This window comes from Neodiprion pinetum, chromosome 7 (assembly GCF_021155775.2).
Source record: "Neodiprion pinetum isolate iyNeoPine1 chromosome 7, iyNeoPine1.2, whole genome shotgun sequence".
Lineage (NCBI taxonomy): Eukaryota > Metazoa > Arthropoda > Insecta > Hymenoptera > Diprionidae > Neodiprion > Neodiprion pinetum.
The window spans coordinates 4,734,326-4,754,222 of NC_060238.1; the positions used below are offsets into that span (position 1 = coordinate 4,734,326).

Here is a 19,897-nt window from a genome sequence, read left to right on the forward strand (position 1 = left end):
TCATTTCCTATAAATATCGTCAAATAGTCGGCGATTTTTTAATTTCTTTATCTAACGTGATAAATCGCGTGAAAAATTCGTTGATATTTTCACAAAACCCAAATATAAAAGAATTAATAAACTACAAAAATTACGACCGTTAAAATTCATTTACCAAAAAAGTGAAACTTTGATCATATTTTCTATTTCATACGCGAAATATTCTTGCAGTGCATCAGTTAATTAATTCAACTGGCACGTGCGATCGAATTTTTCAATCTACGATATTTCCGCGGGAAATAATCTTCCTGTCATTACCAGCCTGGGGGTAAAAATGAAAATTCGCAAAACTGTTGGCAACAGGCTCCAACCGCAAAATTGATTCGCAGTATATCGAATCGATATGTTTTGTTCAAATTTAAAATTCAAGCATTCAAGTTTCAGGTTAAACTTCCCCCCAAAAAAGAAAAAAGAGAAACCAAAGACCGACGACAAATAAATTCACGGCGACGGAAAAGTCACATCAGTTTTCGGTACCGCGATTCAAATTTTTGACTCAAAAAAAAAAAAAAAAAAAAAAAACGGGTCATATTATACATACGCTCAGGTTTTTGACAAATTTCGAAATTCTATTCGATGAAACGGATGTCGAACCTGGTGAAGTAGGACAGTAAATAATGTATAACTCAGTACTCACACATGTGTTCACCCAGCGCCCAAATTTCCGGCCTGGAGTTGACTTCGACTAAGACAGTCGGAGCGCAGACGAGAAGCACGCAGAGATCAGCGACGCTCAGGTTGACCAGGAAGATGTTCGTGCTGTTCCTCATGTCTTTGCCCCGGAAGACGACGAGCGGAACCTGAAAACGCAAACGTGAACACTCATTTAGGAAACAACATGACGGGGCGTTCGAAATTTCGCAAAGAAATAATATTTAAGACAAATATAATTGTTTCGAAATCATCTTCGCGTATATATTTCTATTCTATCTATCTATCCGGAGAGAAATTTTTCTCAGTGTACGACTCAATTATTTTTTCACAAACTATTCAAACGCCAAAAAACCAAACACCAAATAAAAAAAAAAAAAAAAAGCAGGATAAGTCCCGTAATGAAATTCAAGGCACAAGAGGCTTACGGCTGATTATTATTATTATTGTTGTTGTTGTTGTTATTATTTTTATTATTATTATTGCTATTCGGCCGAGCCTTTTCGAAGCGTGCCCGCGTACAGCTTTTGAATTATTCCTGTAAAGCCGGGTGTCGCCTTTAACCGTAGATTCTAGGTGAGGTCGTGTAATCCGGCGAGCTGCACTGTCACGGGGCTCTGATTTGTGGACGAAATATATTACCGAGGTTCTAAAACGGCGCGGAGCGAGGCGCAAAGAAGGCAAGAAGAAGGAGAGAGAGACTCTCGAACAACCGCCGGATGAAAGTCATCGAAAGAATTTTGCCGTATCTGCGGATTCTCACCGTTTTCAGAAAAATTGCCTCAACCTTACACGCGAACGCACGCGTACATGACATACACACGTGTGTGTGTGTGTGTGTGTTTATATATATATGTATATAAGCAATTTTAATGCAATTGAAAATTATTTTGTTTATTCTAGATATGGAATGGAAAATTTTAAACTAGAATGTTCGAAAAGGAATTTACCGTTAAAAGCAGAATTGATTTCAGCAAGGTTATTTGTCATTGAAAAGTACAGCTTTGAAAATTATAAAATTGTCGACTGACTTCCTTCCTCATTGAAAATCACAAACTATAGAATTTTTAAGAAAAATTTCGTAATATTTAGTAACAAGTTTTAACATTTTGCCATTGGCTGAGAAAAAAAATAGTTGACTTTACTATAAATTGAACTTTGAGCTTGAATAACTTTGGAATAAGTCGATTTATCAAAAAATGATAAGAGACACTTTTTGTAGACTGTTCAATTTCCCATAAAAATTGGTACGAGTCATTTGGATTTGTTTATTGGATCGTGAGGTACAAAATTCTAAGAAAAAAACAAACAAACAAATTTCCTATGCTATTTAATAGGAAAATAGAAATCCGCGATGAGCGACTTCTAAATATTAATATTAAGAGCTCCGCTTTTGACAGGCGTCTTTTTTCACCCCTCCGAAAGTATTTCAGAGGGGATTTTGAATAAAAAAAAAAAGTAGATTTTTTGGAACCAGTTTAATATATATATATATATTTTTTTTTATATATGTATATATATATAAGTGGGTAAAGAAAAGAAACGCTTGGGTCGGGAGAGACTTGCGAAAATTGATGTCATCCGTCAAGTATTGATTGTAGTACCAGATCGTGTCTTCCATACTCAAGGTAACAATCAGGGAAAATATCACGTCTCAATACGTGCTCATTTTTCGAAAATAATTCAATTTGAAAGCAAATGGAGAGAGTAGAAAATTACTTTGACGACTGACAAAAAACGTTGACTTTTTTACCTTACATATTTCAAGGTGAGAAAATGATTATGATAATTTTGTCGATTCTCGTTATACGTAATGAAATAATAAAATATTGTTTCTACGATTGAATTTGAAGTAGAAAATTATTTGCGCAGACTAAAAATATACAATTTTTTTTTTTTTTTTTGCTCGGTTAGTTTCGATTGAGTATATTTTTTAATCTGTTCTTTGTTTATTAATTATTTAGTTTTGAATATCGTAAGAATTTAGTGAATTGTTTAGACACCTGAACACGGATTTAGAAAAAAATATTTGCAAAATCGTACAAAATTAAATTTTTTCAACGCTCTTCTCAAGCTTTGGTGAAAATCTTTGAAATTGCTTCAATATTTATTAAATATTTGGATGAAATTCGAACGTTCTCAGAAACTTTGTACACAAATGAATGAAGATTCTGAAGAAGGAGAAGAAAAAAAAAAACAAAAAATTACCACAAGTACGATCGTCAAAAAATTATCAGGATCAGTAATTCGTTGTAAAAAGTATATTCTACGAAAAATTTACTGTACATCAACACCGATGGAGAGAAAACAATTTTTATATGATTCCGAGTCTTCATTAAGTTGGCTATAAATTTTCGAGTCGATCGTACCGAGATATGATTAGGTAAAAAAAAAAACAAAAAAATTCATCCAACGCAGTAATATTGCGATAAATCTCTTTGCATAATGATAAAAACAAAAGTGTCATTACGCGTTTGTGATGTGACGAGAGTGAAAAACGCTGAAAAGATTACGGATGTGAAAAAAAAATAAATAAATAAATAAATAAAACAGAAAAGTGATATAATATTGCATGGTTCGTAAATTGAAAAAATACAATCGATCAAAAACCGAAAATTCACCGCTTTGCAAAGATAATTAATTAAACTCAACGTGATTGAATTCATTCACCGCTTTTAAACTTTTCTTTTAAAATTTGTTCCTTGCGTTGAATATTTTTCAACACAGTTTTTTCTTGTCGACATAATTTTTCTATCGAATTACAGTTGATTGTATGTTTTTTTTTTTTTACCCGATTCTCGATGAAATTTCCGTGGGTTAAAAAAAAAAAAATCACCCCGTGCGACGAAAATTCAATTGAGTTTGATCGAATTTATTCGCAGCTTTGCAAGCTTTGCATGAAAAAATTTTTTGTATCCTTTTTCCGGTGTCTTTAAAAACGTTTCCGTTTAATCAGAATCGAAAAATATAGTTCCAGGTAGAAAATGAAAATTAGTTTTCATTACGATCACTGTTGCTAACAAATGAAATTTTCCTCATTGCATATATTTGAGAGTCGAATTAATGGTTCAAAATCGCGTCCCCGTCAAAGCTTGCGAAAGTATTTTACACTTGCGGTGAAATAAGTTGTCGAGCCTGAGAAATTCTCGGAGCATTGTTCGGCGCGGCATATTGTAATATAATTTATAGCGCGTTATAACGAGGCGTGGCTTGAGCTTTAGCTTATTCGAAGCTCGAGCTTTAGTTCAGGAAGTTTATCACCCCACCATTCGACTTTGGCAGTTTACTTAATTAGCAAGCTATAAACGGTTGGCTTTTATCCCCGTGTTTTCAGTGTGATAAATTTCAAATCAAACGTAAGAAAAATATCCGACAAATCGCTATAGATTCAAAGCTCAAAAATTATCATTTTGCGGTGAAACAAATTTTATTCCCGCATCCAGATTTAGGAAATTCGATGGCCAAATGATACGAATTTCCCTTTAAATCGAAATATCACCAAAATGATAATTATCAACACTGTGTGTTCGTCGAATTGGATTTGAATAGACCAAAAAAAAAAAAAAAAACGACATTCTTTGTGAAGATAGAACGGAAAATCAAAGATTATTAGTAATAATCAATTACAGATCAAAGGATTTGTAAAATTGTTGCTTTTTCGTTTTTCACCGAGTTGGCTTAATTTTTATAAATTTAAACTCAGATTGACAAATTAACTTTGTAGAAAAAAAGAGAGAAAAAAAAATGAAAATTAGATAAAAGCGTGACGAAAACTTTAAATCAATCGTTTTGCATTTCGAAATATTACGTTTTTTTTTTTTTGTTTTTTATTTATAACGAACGGTTGTTTAATAGGTTGAATTTGTTTTCTTTGTATCGGATAGGTGTGGAATTGTTTAGAATATAAACTAACGAATCGAGATGAACCTGTGTGTTTAGTATATTTTCGTAAGAAAGCGTGGAGATCAAATGATGATAACGTTAAACACGTTTCGTCACAATCGGTATAACAATTGTTATATTTATAAACACTGAGAGAATTTATCAGACGAATTTGCGATATAAATTATATCTTTATACAACAATTTGTATACTTTTTCCCGGGTTCATTAGCTTGACTTTCCAAACTCGGGAAGAGAAAGATCGCGAATTGAATTGACGAAAAGGCGATGCCTGCTTGCCTCTGAAATTCTCGTTCACGATGATTAGAGACGTGGGAAATTTTTATTTTTTTTATTTTTTTGGAGATATAAAGAATCCGCCGAGCCGAAGCAAAATCAAATTTTTACAGTTGAATCCTGAATTCAAGTCGACGGGTTGTTTAATCGCATTTTATTCAGGTGTCATTATTGAGCTTTGAATACTTTATGAGATCTGATTTTACGCGATTATTCCCACCACGTGTAAATTCTGATTTTTTATTTCATCTGACAATTTTTTTTTCACACAATTTCAGTCAACTTCGAATAATATTTACAATTCTTGCGGCTGAGCAACGGATACCAGAGTTTCCGGTAACGGCTAGAAAACTAATTTTCATTTTCTGCCTATAACTATATTTTTCGATTTTGGTAAAAAATTAAAATAGTCAAGGACTGACCGGTAACAGGAAATAAAAATTTCTCTCAGTGCAGTTGTTCGGTTAACGTTGTTTCCGCGACGCAAAATTTAATTTTGCCATTGCGCTAGTTCGTCACTCCTGTAATATAAATGTAATAAAACCCATGAAAACTCACCATGAGATTACCGACGACTCCCAGCACCATGACAAGGATGCAAACTATCATGGAGGTCGTCCTGATGTAAGCCGGCAGCATGTAAGGCGGCATAGTCGCGTTCCCAAATCCATTTTCTGTAAAACGAAGGTGAAGATGAACACATTTTGCATTTCAACAAATTATCGACCGTCAAATTTTCCGACTCTTGTACAAAATTGTTCATTCGAAGAATACTTTTTTGCAGGGTTTTATTTTACGATTGAAATAACGAAGGTAAAAAAAAAAAAAAACAAAATTAGTCTGTAATTGATAATCGTATTTTATTAATTTAAAAGTCTTTTTATGGGAGTTGCAGTTATTTGTTTAGTTTGGTTTTTTTTTTGTTTTTTTTTCAGAATCTCGATGAAAATATGAGCAAAAATTTACATCAGATTTATCGATGACAGATCAAATCGCGAATAAACGCAAAAATTTCGATTCTCAAACAAATATTACCGTCAATTTGTTTTTTTTTTTTCAAGTTTATTACGATAAATTTCTAGATTTCCGTACCAGGTTCACCGTGGATTTTACCACGATAAAATAAACCGAACAATTATTCGGGAATTGGCGTGAATTAAAATTCAATTATAGCACGTTAAAAAATTTCATGATTCTTTAATCACGTCGAAACAATCAAACCAAACACCTCGAGTATTCAAAATTTTTTCGTCATTTTTGCGAGGCGGTAAAAACTGAAGCACAAAATTTTTTCCCAAAAAAAAAACACAATTCGTCAACATCTAACAGAGAGAAATTCAGTAACACGCGAAAAGTGCAAAAATTTCTTTTCGTGATAGTTCATAATTTCTAGACACTCGTTCGGTCTTCTTTTTTTCTTCTTTTTTTTTCTTTTCTCGTTTCTTTTGCGTATTTTCAGAACGAAACTCCACGGAGTGAAAAACACCCTGGATACAATTTGGCATAGTGAAAGCCATAGACTGAATATATACATAGATATACATACATACATATATATATATATATATGTACCTTTCTTCACTAGGCATGTATATTCGATCCACTAAAATCGAATCGCTACCCTGTTATCGCTTCATGAAGCGAACGAAATAGGGGAAAACGATGCGGTGCGATTTTTTTCGCTCTATATAGCTTTCGCATCGCGTTTCATCAATTCAATAGTATCGCCTACAGAATGCGAAAGCCGATCTAACAGTTCGGTAAACTTGATGCAACGTGTGAAAAAAAAAAAAAAAAAAAAAACCAGTTAAGTATTATTCTGAAAAACGTACTTGTAACATTTTTATATTATGTTCTTCACAGTGTGATAAAATATTGCTCAACCGTGATTGTGCCATTGATTTTCGGTTTTCGGCTTTGACTCTGTTAAAAATTTGCAAGCAAAAACTCACCTAAGGATCCATCCGATAGTGTAGATTCGGTGATTACACTTGGATAGTAGGAAGAATTCAAACCAAGAGACATGTTTGTAAACATTTTCACTGTTTTTACTCTCTGCGAGTTCGCGATTAACAACGAGAAGAAAAAAAAAACAACAAACAAACAAACAAAACAACGTATTAAATATATTTATAATCTTTATAAACGAGATTTATTTTGGAAAATTAATCGAATCAGCCTTTTTCATGATAATCACCATTCGTCGAATTAAAGATTTTCATTATTCAACCACTTTCACCACACGCACATATTATTACGTTATATTTTTCACATTTATTTCCATTTCAATTAGCGTTGCAACATCTTTTCTTTTCTTTTCTTTTTTTTTTTTTTTACCTCTTTTATCGTTTTCGCAGTAATTGCAAAAATTTTACGCACGAACCAACGAATCAATTTCAATTCATACTTTTTAAATATTAAAAATAAATAAAAATTTTCGAATCTTGTCGACAAACTTCGTAAACATTCGCGATATTGTTTCAATTTATCGTGTGAATATTCGAGCCACCAAAGAGCGGCAAATATCGCGATTATCGACCGCTGGAAGGAATTTTAAACTTAATCGAATCACTTGATCACTTTAACCGAACAGTAGCAATTGCTTTTTAGCCAATGTATGATTTCCGTTTTCTCGAAGCGATCGGAGTGCAGTATTTTTGGCATTTTTGCACCCTTTTACGCGTATCAAATCAACGTCTAGCTGTCCAGGATTGCTGGCAAGTGAATCATCGTCGTCGTCCGATGATTTTTTCGCGAACGATTCGCCACCGCATCTGTAAAAATCGTTCAACACTGACAATGAGAAAATCTTCATTTGTTACGGTGACTAGAGAAATTGAATAAAGCAGGCATCGTTAAAAAAAAACTGTTTGAATATTGTTGGAATTACGAAAAACGAGGTACGCGTAAACATTTTGCGCTATTGTCGTTCTTTTTTTGGTTATTGCAACGCAAAATCAGTTTCTGAGGTTTACTCTACTTTTTTAGTTAAACAAGGCTTTAACGTCAATTTATTCTCGCGCGAGCGTTAAATGTTCGCAACGGTTGCAAGAAAATCTAGCAACAATGATCGTAATGAGAAAGAATAGTAACGGATTCTAGAGTTTCCGGTAACGGCTAGAAAACTAATTTTCATTTTGTACCTAGAACTATATTTTGTCGATTTTGGTAAAAAATGAAAATAGTTGAGGACTGAGCGGTAACTGGAACTAAAAATTTCTCTCATTGCAAGTGTAGATTATTTGTGTTTGCTAACGCTTGTATTACGCCCACACAATGTACGCTATTGCAAGATCGCCTTGCGCCAGATGTATTGTAACAATTAGGTATTTAGGGCAGTAAATGAAATAATTATCGAAGAGAGTGGTTTACGATCGAATGAAAATTATAATTTCAATTTCAATTTCAATTTTTTTTTTCTGCTCCTCTCGTAGGTGTCGGTAAGAATTTTTCACGAGCTAAACTTCACGTTGACAAATACGAATTAAATTTGTAGACGAAAAATACGCACCGAGCATTGAATTTAATCACCTGTGAATACATGCCTGCCAATTAATCTAACAAATTAGTTAATTAACGAGACTAATTTCCTCTCTCTCTCTCTGCAAGTGTTTGTAAAATATTTTTGAAACGATCAATAAATTATGATGGAAGGGGAAAAAACGAAAAAAAAAAAAAATCAATAAATAATTTGCATCAACGCACGAATATAAAAATATTTTGTTTTTACACGACGTACGGAGATATTCTCAGTTTATAATATCGTAATTGTTTATGCGACGTATCGTCGCGAGTTTCAATTCATCCGAAAAATATATAAACGTACGTTATAGACCGAAGCCTGAAATAGACTGAAAAGCCATTTACATTCATTTGGTCAATATACTTTGATGTTACAGACACGGGCGTATTGTAGGAGATGGCAAAGGTGAGAGTCGAGAGATACTCTCGCGTAGCGAGGCAATAAACAAAGACGGGTTTGAAAAACATCCTGGTGCAAAGTTACAATGTCAAAATCATGTGTTACATGATTACATCGATTAACTTCGGTTTCTATCAACAACGTGTAAATTTCTACAAGTCACCGAAGTCCGTCAAAATGAATTTAGAATTATTAGGTATCGAACGATAAGTTTGTCGAAACGCACAAATTTTGATATTAAAAAAAAATGCCGGTTCAATGTTCTATATTAAAGAGCAATAAAAATTATATTTTTGAATTTAGAATTAATAAAGTTTGAGCTAATCAAGTTTATTGAAACGCACAAATTTCGATATAAAAAAAGCCGGTTTAATGTTTCATATTGAAGAGCAACAAAAAGAATATTTTTCAGTTTAGAATTAATAAAGTTTGAGCTACTCAAATTTATTGACACGCACAAATTTTGATGTGGAAAAAGAAAAAAAAAAAAAAAAACAACCGATTCAATGTTTAAAATTATAAATCAATGAAAAAACCAGAAAAAAAAAACTCGAGTGATTGTCAAATAAAAATTATTTTCCCATTCTGTTATTGGTCTAAAGTATAAAACTTTAGACCGAATTTTTTATACATCGGAATTTGTGCGTTTCAAAAAACTTGTCGTTCCATTACTCAATAATTCTGAATTGAACGTAAATTGAAAATCGACTTTATTACGTATGTTAAAAATATCGAACGTTCATTTGTAATATATTTATAATAAACTTCGCCAATTTCTCGCAATTCGCGAGGAGTTGAAAGTTCGGTAGGTATACATACATATACATATTATATATATATATGTATATTATATAGAACTTAATTGTCCGAAGGCTGCGAACGCACTGAGCCGAAATCATATTAAGTACCTGCTCGGAGTTGTGAGGAAGTTGGGTTATCACTGCGTATTATGTACGCCGTTTAACCCCCCACTCGGAAAGATAAGAATAAACGCAGTTTCACGCGGTGTTAATAAATTAAAACAAAATCCGTGCAATTTTTGGCAAGAGATTAATCCAATGCAGAAAAGTAACGGAAAAGAAAAGATAAAACAAGCGAATTTTAAACGAACTGAATATTTTTGCTCTTATTGAAGTTGGAGTTTTCAAAATCTGTAAAAAAAAAAAAAAATAGTCGGAAGGGTGGAGAGTCAAGAAATGCTAAAAGCGTAAAGTATGGAAAATCGAAATCATTCATTTTTTCATTTTCATAAATTTTCATCCAAACCCGATATCGATTTTTTCATTTAAATCGACGATTTTCAAACACTTTTAACAAATTCTTCCAAATCAAATTTGAAGTGTTCCGAAAGCAGCAAATTTCGAATTTTTTGATGGCGAAAGTTAAAGCAAAGAAATCAAACTTCGACGAAACATCAAAGTTTCGAATCGTCCGAAATCGGACGAGTCAAAGTTCCGAAAGTGCGGAAATGAGAAAATTTAGAAACCTGAAACATCGAAATTTCGAACGATCGAAGATTTTCAGTTCCGTGAATTTCTGGCTCGGTGAAATTTCCCCATTTTGATCTTTCTTTGTTTTTATATTTTAATTTTCGGAATTTTACTCTATCGAAACTTTACTTTTCGGAACTTTGTTCAATCGTAACTTGAATCTTCAGAATCTTGCATTTCGGAACTTTGTCGTCTGTCCAAAGTTTGATTTCTTTGCTTCAAGTTTCGCCACGAAATAATTCGGAATCAAGCGCTTTCGGAGCTTTTCAAATTCGGAGCTTGAACCCCGCCCCGTTATTATACCCGATCGGTTCTTGTTTGCTTCCTCGGCGAGGGATTTTTCGTACTTGGCAGTCTATTAACATCGTTTAACCCCCGTACATTGGAGCCAATTTGTATAACACCGATAACACGCGTTATCACCAGCCGAGCTTATTGATCGGCACGTAATGTAGCAATCGAAAATCTGTGTCAATCAGTTGCAAATTTTCTATCCAACAAATTAAGCTCTGGCAATTGATACCCGTCATTCATCGAATCAGGGCCGTTAATAAACCGTAATTTAATCGTCTCGAACGATCGCTGTCAATTAAACACCGATTTATCAATGCGCTAGCAATTTAAAATCGGTGTCAGGAAAAATTCGCTGCTTTATCTGCGTGTTTTTATTTATTTATTTTTTTTTTTTTTTTTTACCTACGCAACAAATATTTTTGTTGCGATATTAAAATTTATTCTCAACGATGATTTTTTTTTTTTACGAGATTAACAGCAAAAATAATATACTTATCGCAAAATATTGCGGTTTGGCTTCTTTTCTTTTTTTTTTCTTTGTGAAGCATTTCAAGCGCTGCAAAATCATATCGGTGAATAAAAATTAAACTGGTAAATTGTCAAAAAAAATAGAAAAAAAAAAGCGAAATAACTTTTGAAAGAGTTTGGTCATCGAAAGATTGTTACAGACATTTTTTTGTGGAGAGTTAAATTCCCTGCGAAAATATGCGTCTGACATTCATTTACATTGCATCGTTACTGAGGTAAAAAACTGAGAAATAACAAAAAAAAAATAAGTGAAAATTGGAAAATTGCGTTTAGAAATGACTAAGTATTAATATAAAGGGCTCAAATTAGAAGACAGGCGTTTTATTTCCTCTTTCAAAAACTATTAAACACGTGACATTGGAAAAAACAAAATAGGTAGTCGATTTTTTCAAACCAGTCCTGATTGTTTATACATCAATTTATTTTTTGACTTTTCCTGCTAGTTGTTGTTTTTTTTTTAAGGGTTTTCTCGCCCGCAGTTTGGCGAGCCTGATGACAAGGCAGGAGTTTAACTTGTAACGCATCGCTTTTCAACGCGTTACTCAATCCCAAGTAGGCCTATTATAATTTTAGATTCGACGGAGTCAACGTAACAAGAAGACTGCACTCCCACGCTCTCGCGTGTCTGATGCGAGAAAAAGTGTAACAACAAAAGATTCAGGTTTCGATAAAGAAGGTTCAGGTTTTGATAATTTTTTAAAGCTCGCAAGCTTTTTCTTTTCTTTTTTCTTTTTTTTTTATTTTTCTTTTTTTTTCTACAAGCCAAAACAGTCCCAACGATCTTTGAATTTTTCTATCTCACATTTTACACGCGTACCGGTTTTGAGTACAGATTCAAGATTCGCTCCAGACTCACTGCAAATGAAAAATGTGTAAAACTTTTAACGAATCGATAAATAAAAATCTTTGCGACTGATTCGGGATCTAGAGAAAAAAGTTTACTTCAGCCGTGATTTGGGAAGAATTTTTCAACTAATGAAATCAGTCGTGACGAGTTTTCGATCGATAGATCAATTGATGGAAAAGAAAAATAACTATGAAGCGTATTTCGATAGATCCAAAACCATGAAGAATTTTGTAAATTTTCGTAAAAATTTTAGTACGTCAAATTTTTAAACGGTAAGCTGAAGTTTTCGCATGAAAAAAACTGCCGCGTAATGTGAGTAAGAGTTTAATCGTCGAAATTGAAAAGGAAAATAGAAAAAGTCTGAAAGTACCCTTTTTTTTTTTTTTTTTTTAACTGGTATTTTATTATAAAGTCGAAGAGGAAAATAGAAAATTCAGCTATACAAAAGTGCCATTTTTTTTTTCTAAATTAAAAAATGCTACTACGTTGATTTTGCAAACAACATTTTTTGCGATAGAATAAATTTGCGTAAAACAATTAATAGCGAATTCGCTGAGTAAAAAAAAAAATAGGCTATAATTTAATAAAATTGGTCAAAAGATGGGTTGAAAATTTTCTTATAAAATTAGTAACAATTGAATTTGTTATTGCTACAGTGCTTCGATCTGTCAAATTTTTTTTTTCGCAACAATTATCGACTGCGAAAATCAGTGGATTACTGAATATAAAAATTTGAAAATTTTCTAATAACTTTTCGGCTGAAAATAAACTTTCTCGTCTCTTTTCGTCTGTTTAATTTTGTTTACAATAGTAATAATGGAAAAAAAAAAAATTAAAAAAAAATCGTACGTTAATCGGTGAAATTTTAAACCTAATCAAAGGAATTTTTATAGAAACGAAAGACCTCGAATTTATTCAAATTTCGACCTTCTCCTTACACGTATACATATTTTATAATCATATTCAGCTATAAAATTGATTAAAACTCGGAAGAATTTTTAGCATTGACGAAATTCAACTTGAGATAATTTTGCGAGCTGCGTTTTTTTTTTTTTTTTTAATAATTGACTCTGACCAGCCAAAAGATGATATAAGTTTAAAACATTCTTTAACAACTATCGATTTATTTATACGTCGATGCGGATTTTTTCAGTATCGGCTTTATAACATCGTGGATAAATTGCGAGTCGCGTTATTAATCCATGTATATATTATATATTTAATAGCGGACGTTATACGTCAATTTTAATAATAAAAAAAAAAAAAAAACGTACCCATTGATTTGGAATCGCTTAAAATAGAAAGCGATTTGTTTACGTATAATTGATTTTTCGTAGCAGTTTGTTTCATCCCCCGTCGCACAACCGTACAGATTATAAACAAAAATTCACACAAAACCTGACATTATTTTTCAGACACATATCTTACGTTCACTCGATGATGAATAATATTTTCGGAGTAAGACAGGAGAGAGAAGAAGAAGAAAAAAAAACCAGAAAAGAAAGAAAAGAGAGAAAGAAAAATCCACCACTTCACTTTTCTTACTTCGCATCATTTTATTACGTCATTATTATATCAGTACGGAAACTTTCGCTTTACTCGTATTAAAAATGACTCACCGTTTGATTTTCTTTATTTATTTATTATTATTTTTCATCGGTTCAGTTTGAAAACTCGGACACGAGAAAGATGCGAACGGAAACGGAGGGTTGAAATAAGACAAAGAAGAAAGACGTGAGATAAAAATGAAGGAAAAAAAAAAAAATATATATATATATATACCATAAGCGAAAAAAAATATCGCGGTTTTTTACGATCGTGAATCTCTAGATCGAGCCGCGATTTTTGTACGCACGTTTTATTTATTTCCTTCCGTAAAATATCGCGACTCTCGTCGTTCTTCGACGAAGCGAACCCTGCACGCGTCAGTTTGACGACGCACTGATAGTTCCGAGACACCGAACCCGCGAACCTCACTTGAATGAACCAATGCGCGCGCCTGCGCAAACCCGATTAGCGTATTATAGGCATGCCTGTTGTGTGACGATATCTTGGGACTACCGAGACACGCGACCGAGAAACGCGCTGCGCCGGAAGTTGATTCCAACATCTGCAATAACGGGGATGAAGAAAAAATTTTTCAAAAACAATCGATTCGAAAACGCTGAAATCGCTCCTTTTTTTTTTAAATAATTTTTGAGAATAAGAACTCGATTTTTAGATGTAAACTGGTTTTTTTTTTTAATAAATTTTTCGTCAACAAATTCTTTGCAAAAGAAGAAGAAAAAAAAAAACGAAAAAAGAAAACACCTTCGAGTGGAAAAGTCTGGAATCTTTTTTTTTTCTAAATTTTTTTTTGGAATTCCTAAGAATAAGAACTCGATTTTTAGTCGTAGGCTGATGTTTTTTTTTTTAAATGCGTCTTCCGTCAACAAATTGTTTGTAAAAAAAACAACAGAAAATACATTCCAGTCGAAAAGTCTGACATCGTTACGAATTTCAATTCGCCGAGTCCGGTTGTCGACAATTTTTGAATTTTTTGTCAACGAGAAAAATCGAGTTTCAATCGTTTTTGGAAAATGTTCAAATATATTTCGTATGAGAATTCGACAATAGTGAATAAAATTTGCCGTTAAAAGGATGTTTAAGTTAGATGTTATAAATAACGAGCTGCTTCGTTGAAATTCCAGACTCGTAAAAAATTCTTCATTTCGCTGGTTACTTTGGAAAAAAAAAAAATAAATAAATAAAGAATTGAATCGAAAACTTCCATTGCAATGATTTGAGTTTTAAATCAATCAAAATATCGTCGATCGAATTAGAAAGAAAAAAAAACAAAAAACCTGAAGAAAAGCAAATGAATAAATTGACTGGTAAAAAAAGCGGTTCATCCGTTTTTTTCAACGTATTTTCGCAGTTTCTTTTTTTTTTTAATCTTTACAAGTATATTCGGTCGAAAATCGATAATTGTCTGTTAATTTTCATTTCGTTTTTACGCATACTCGTAACATTCGAATTTCTGGAGTCCGCTGTAAAATTTTCTCAACGTAGTAAAAAATGAAATACGGTTGATTCGGTATCGTTGTCGGAAAAAATAATAAAAAAAAAAAAAAAAAAAGTAAGAAACAACGTTTGACGGGTTGAACTTTCATCCCCCTCGGAAATTCCAAGCTCGCTCGCTCGCTCGCTTCTCATCTCCGTTCGGTTTATTGCCACGGTGGTTTTATAATGGAGAATTATCCGGCATCAGCCGGCAGCACGATTCCATCTTGAATATTGTACTCGTTTTAAAGGCGCGCTGAATGTAATTCGAGTTTACGTCGAATAACGCGCTCTTATTATCGAGCAACTTTTTCTAAATCGTTAAAAGATGCTTCGAAATGCGTAACGCGAATCACTTCGTCTAGCCAAGGTTTCGAAATATCTTAACGATCAAACGAGACGCGAAGCTTGTCAATTTTAATGACGTTACCGTCTTACGGCGATTCAAATTTCGCTGTTAAATTTTTAATTCTTGTATATATTAGTCCATCTAATATGGCGAATTATGTGCGAATCCAAAAAAAAAAAAAAAAAATGCAATTTTCCCAACTCTGAAACAGTACGCTGAATTTCTTCCACATCTTTCGATTCAACTTGTTCAATATTTATAAATTTTGAGGGTGATTTTGAAAAGGTGCCTTTTTCAAAATATTCCAAGCAATCCTCAAAAATTGTATTTTTTGTTTTAGTAGCATAAATTTTTCCACGTTTCTTAATAAACCGGTTCAATCATTCACAACCACAGAAAGTGATTTTGACGAGAACCTTTCCTAAATTACTGAAAAAAAAGATTTGCAAGTGTTGACAAAAAAAAAAAAAAAATGGGAAAAATTGTTCCATGATGGCCCCGGTCTTGAAATGTTTGGAATAGTAAATACAGTTTTAGAGAATTTTGAGAAACTTAAAAAAAGATCCTTCGCGAAATCACTTTGAATATATGTATATAAATAATTAAGCAATTGGATAAAAAATGTGAAAAAATTCAGGGTAATATTTCAGATTTGGGAGAAATGCGGAAATTTTTTCAAACAACAATTGGTCAGGTTCACACGGAATTCTCTACAGACTGTAAAAATTGCACTTAAACGTATCAAAATTATTCGCAATTCGTTGATCAAAAATAAGAATTAAATCGATATATTATAACTAAACGTATATTAAAATAGTTAGACTTTAAAGAGTGGATTCCAATATTTGCTGGGTCAAAAAATGACGGAAAGTTGAATTTGTAAGTTCGAATCAAAGTACATTTTGGCAAGTTTTAATTGCCGGCGTTATGGCCGGTGCCAGCTGGAATCGCAACTTCGGCCAAAGTACGGATATCGCCCTTCTCTCTCTCTCTCTCTCTCTTTCTCTCACTCTCTCTCCGTAATTTTCAACGGCCGTCTGTTATTGAGTGAGTGGCAGCTGGGAGTATAAATATTTTTCGCGGTATAAAAACGTCGCATTAAATTCACTTTATCAAAGCGAACTTTCAGTCCGAAGAAATACAATTTTTTAAACGAATTTAGGTCAAGTTTACGTTAAAATAAAAGTGTCTTTTTTTTTTTGTTTCAATTTTGTAATTTTTCCGTTTAGTACAAATTATTCAAGAGATTCCGTGTATATATATATATATATATATATATGTATATATACATCTATTCAATTTTTTGACACCCCGATCATTTTGCAAAAATCTTCAACGCGGTATTAATTGTATGTTTATATGTGTATGTGTATAATGAAATTACGTTAAATAGAATTAGAAGAAAAAAAAAAATAAAAACTCTTCAAATTGAAACTCTTGTTTCTCGAAAGAAACGAAAGAAAGAAAGAGAGAAAAAAAAACAATTTTAACGCTAATTAACAATCTCTTATTCACTATCTGGCAGAAAGTTAATAGATTATAATAGACCAAACGAATATTCACGCGAAAGTTTAATCATGCGGCGTATGTTGAACATTCGCACTTTCATTTCCGATGTGAGGATAAATATAATTATGCATAATAATTTTATGAATGATATATTCTGGTATCGTTGTGAAGAAAAAGGAAAAAAAAAAAAAGAAAAAAAAGACTCAATCTCCTCGGTACAAAAATTAACAAAGTGTTAAACGTTGTAACGCATAAAACATAGATTAGGCTAAAACTTTCTACACACACGCTATTGGCATTAATAGAAAATTTTATAGATAAATTAGAAACAGATCTTAGAAAAATGAATTGACCGAAGATGAGAAAAAAAATAAAAATTTTGTTCCATTAATAATTCAGTTATTTTAATCATCGACGTATTCACTCGTTATGTAAACTCTGTTTTGATTCTCGAGACGGATATTATTTATGAAAATTACAGGCTAAAGTTTCTCAAAGAAAAACAATACGTAAAGAAAAATTCCAGATCGCGATACAAAAAGCTGAACCAACTTTTTTTCTTTTACCAATTTTCTTTTACCAATATCCTGATTGATATCCGTTGAACAAAATCTGTGATCAAAATTTACAAAATCCGAATATCTTCAATTTCACGTTACGCCGGAGTAAAAGATTACCTACATCAGATGTCGAAAACGAAGATTGATATAAAAAAAAATGAGCAAGAAAAAAAAAAAAAAAAAAAAACGCAGGTAATTAGAAAGAAATTGATAGAAAATTATAACAAGCTCCGGGCATAATAGCGCGAGGGAAAAGAGTAGAAAAAAAGAAAAAAAACACAAATTTCCAACAATGCCTTTCAGCAATTATTTTATACGCCTCTCGGTTGCATGCATGTTCGTCGTACGTTATACATACATGTAAAACGTAGGTAGGTATGAGTAATATATCTCGGGTGAAAGAGACCGCTTTTACTCCGCGGGGCAGCCGCCTGCAGAATATTGGCTGTGATCCAAGCTGGCTGGCAAAAGGTTGAACGAGAGAGAGAGAGAGAGAGACAGAGAGAGAGAGAGAAAGAGAGAGAGGGAGAGAGAGAGAGATGCCCTCCGATTGGCTGTCTCTTACACGAGCGTCGATAACTCTTGGAATACGAGAGTCAAGAGTTTCCTTTAACCTACAGCAAGGCACGTATGTGTGTGCAACAATATACACAGGACAGTGGGCACCTTGGGTGAAAATAAAAAAAAAAAAAAAGAGAGAGTGAAAGGAGCTCTGAGTGATAGAGCGGAATAGCAGCGAGAGAGAGAGAGATCCTTTTTTTTTACTCTTTTCCTATTTTTCTCTGTTTCATGTATTCCCCAGTCTTTATCTACGATGTGGTAGGAACGAAAGAAAGAGAAAGAACAGAGAAAAGAAGAGAAGAAAAAAATTAAGAAGTAAGAGAGAGAGAGAAAAATATGCAAGGAAAAGAAAATTCAACCGAGATAAGGAAAAACTCGTCCAACCTTTTCCGGCAATCGTTGTCAACCTTGAAATTTTTCATCCATATGTATACAAGCAGTTATGTTATATGTATGCGCATGTATGTATATATGTATACAAATTTCTTCTTATCCTGTTAAGATAAGAATGCGTGGAAAGTGACGCGATATTTTGCTCTCCGAATATTTCAGATCGAATTCAATGGCCGGTTTGTTTGTTTCTTTCGACGAGGACTCTGGTTTCTTTTTTTTTTTACATTTAATACACGTTTGTGATAACAATGAAAGAGATAATGATGATAGAAAGAAAAAAAAAACACCAAGAATGATGATAAACAGAAAAATTTTATCATGGGACGAAAAATTCGAAATAAGAAACCTTCGATTTTGAATTATTCAATAAGGGATGGAGAATGGTCCATTTTATTCCTCCTTCTGTTTTTTGATCGGTCTTTTTATGCGGTACGGTTATTGCATATATATATATATACATATACACAAAATATTATTCATTGAAAATCAAAATTCTTCGGGATTTGTTTGAACAAAAAAAAAAAAAAAAATATATAATAATATTTTCATACGAATACGAACGTGTGTCTAATACAATTCGTTCGGCACAGGCGAGGAAATTTTTCTTTCGATTGGATACAAAATTCATTTCAACCGGATAAATTTTTACTTCGAGAAGGCGAATTTTACAAAATTTTTTTTTTGGTGCTTTTTTTTTCCCACAGGCTGTTCGAAAACTGCTCGCTTTCAAAACGGATGTATTTTCGAAAATGATTCCCAACTGCCGAATAGCGGATATTTTTAACTGCGTTTTGAGAACAGTAAAAGAAATGACAATTTTATCATTGAATCGTAATTTTTGGTGGAAAAACTTGTGTGAAAGATAAAAAAAAAAAAAAGTATATTCGGGGAAAAGATTTGGCTATTTTAATACGAATAATGTATTGAGAACTTTTTTTATTCGAAACGGATTGGTACGTTAAATTTCGATGAAATCGATGAAAAATTTCTAACCATTTAACACGTCTCTGATATTTCGATAAAACCTTTCTGTTCGAAGAACAAAATCATACATTCGAGATGAATATTTTTTCCGAGTGCAACATATACCTGCGCGAGTATAATATTGTAGTCGGAAGAAAGATAAATATTTCAGAGAAATATCCGTCTCGGACGATTTGCAGGAAAGACGTTTTTCGAACAAGGTCGGCTGTGTAATAGCCTAAAATTGGACAAGCTGTACCTATAACACCAAGAATTATCGGTAAGGTAGGCATCGCGACACGTTTCACCGAATGCCTGATCTTGGTAGAAATAAAAAAAAGTATTCACACGCGAAAATTGCGATCAATTGTCAATTTTCGGATATTTCTTGAAGGTGAGAAAAAAAGAAAAATTTAAAAATAAAAAAAAAAAATAAGTATGATGAGAATATTGCATACAAATTCGATACATTTTCTATCGTCACTGTTAATCGTCGATGTGTAAAAACGAAACAAAAGTGGGTAGATAAAATTAATGAAATTCGATAAATCAGACTCCACGGAAAGATCTT

At 32.7% G+C, this 19,897-nt stretch overlaps 1 protein-coding gene across 2 annotated transcripts in view; it reads right to left on the reverse strand.

The window, feature by feature from the left end:
- ETHR (ecdysis triggering hormone receptor) overlaps nt 1-6,950 on the reverse strand; it is a 68,209-nt gene extending 61,259 nt beyond the window's left edge. For both annotated transcript variants that reach the window (XM_069137863.1, XM_046634768.2), the window contains exons 1-3: nt 6,821-6,950; nt 5,427-5,542; nt 677-839 (exon numbers count right to left, since the gene is read on the reverse strand). In XM_069137863.1, the coding sequence (XP_068993964.1) occupies nt 677-839; nt 5,427-5,542; nt 6,821-6,905 (364 nt within the window). In that variant the 5' untranslated portion in view covers nt 6,906-6,950. The remainder of the gene's footprint in view (nt 1-676; nt 840-5,426; nt 5,543-6,820) is intronic.
- Nucleotides 6,951-19,897: the final 12,947 nt, after the last annotated feature.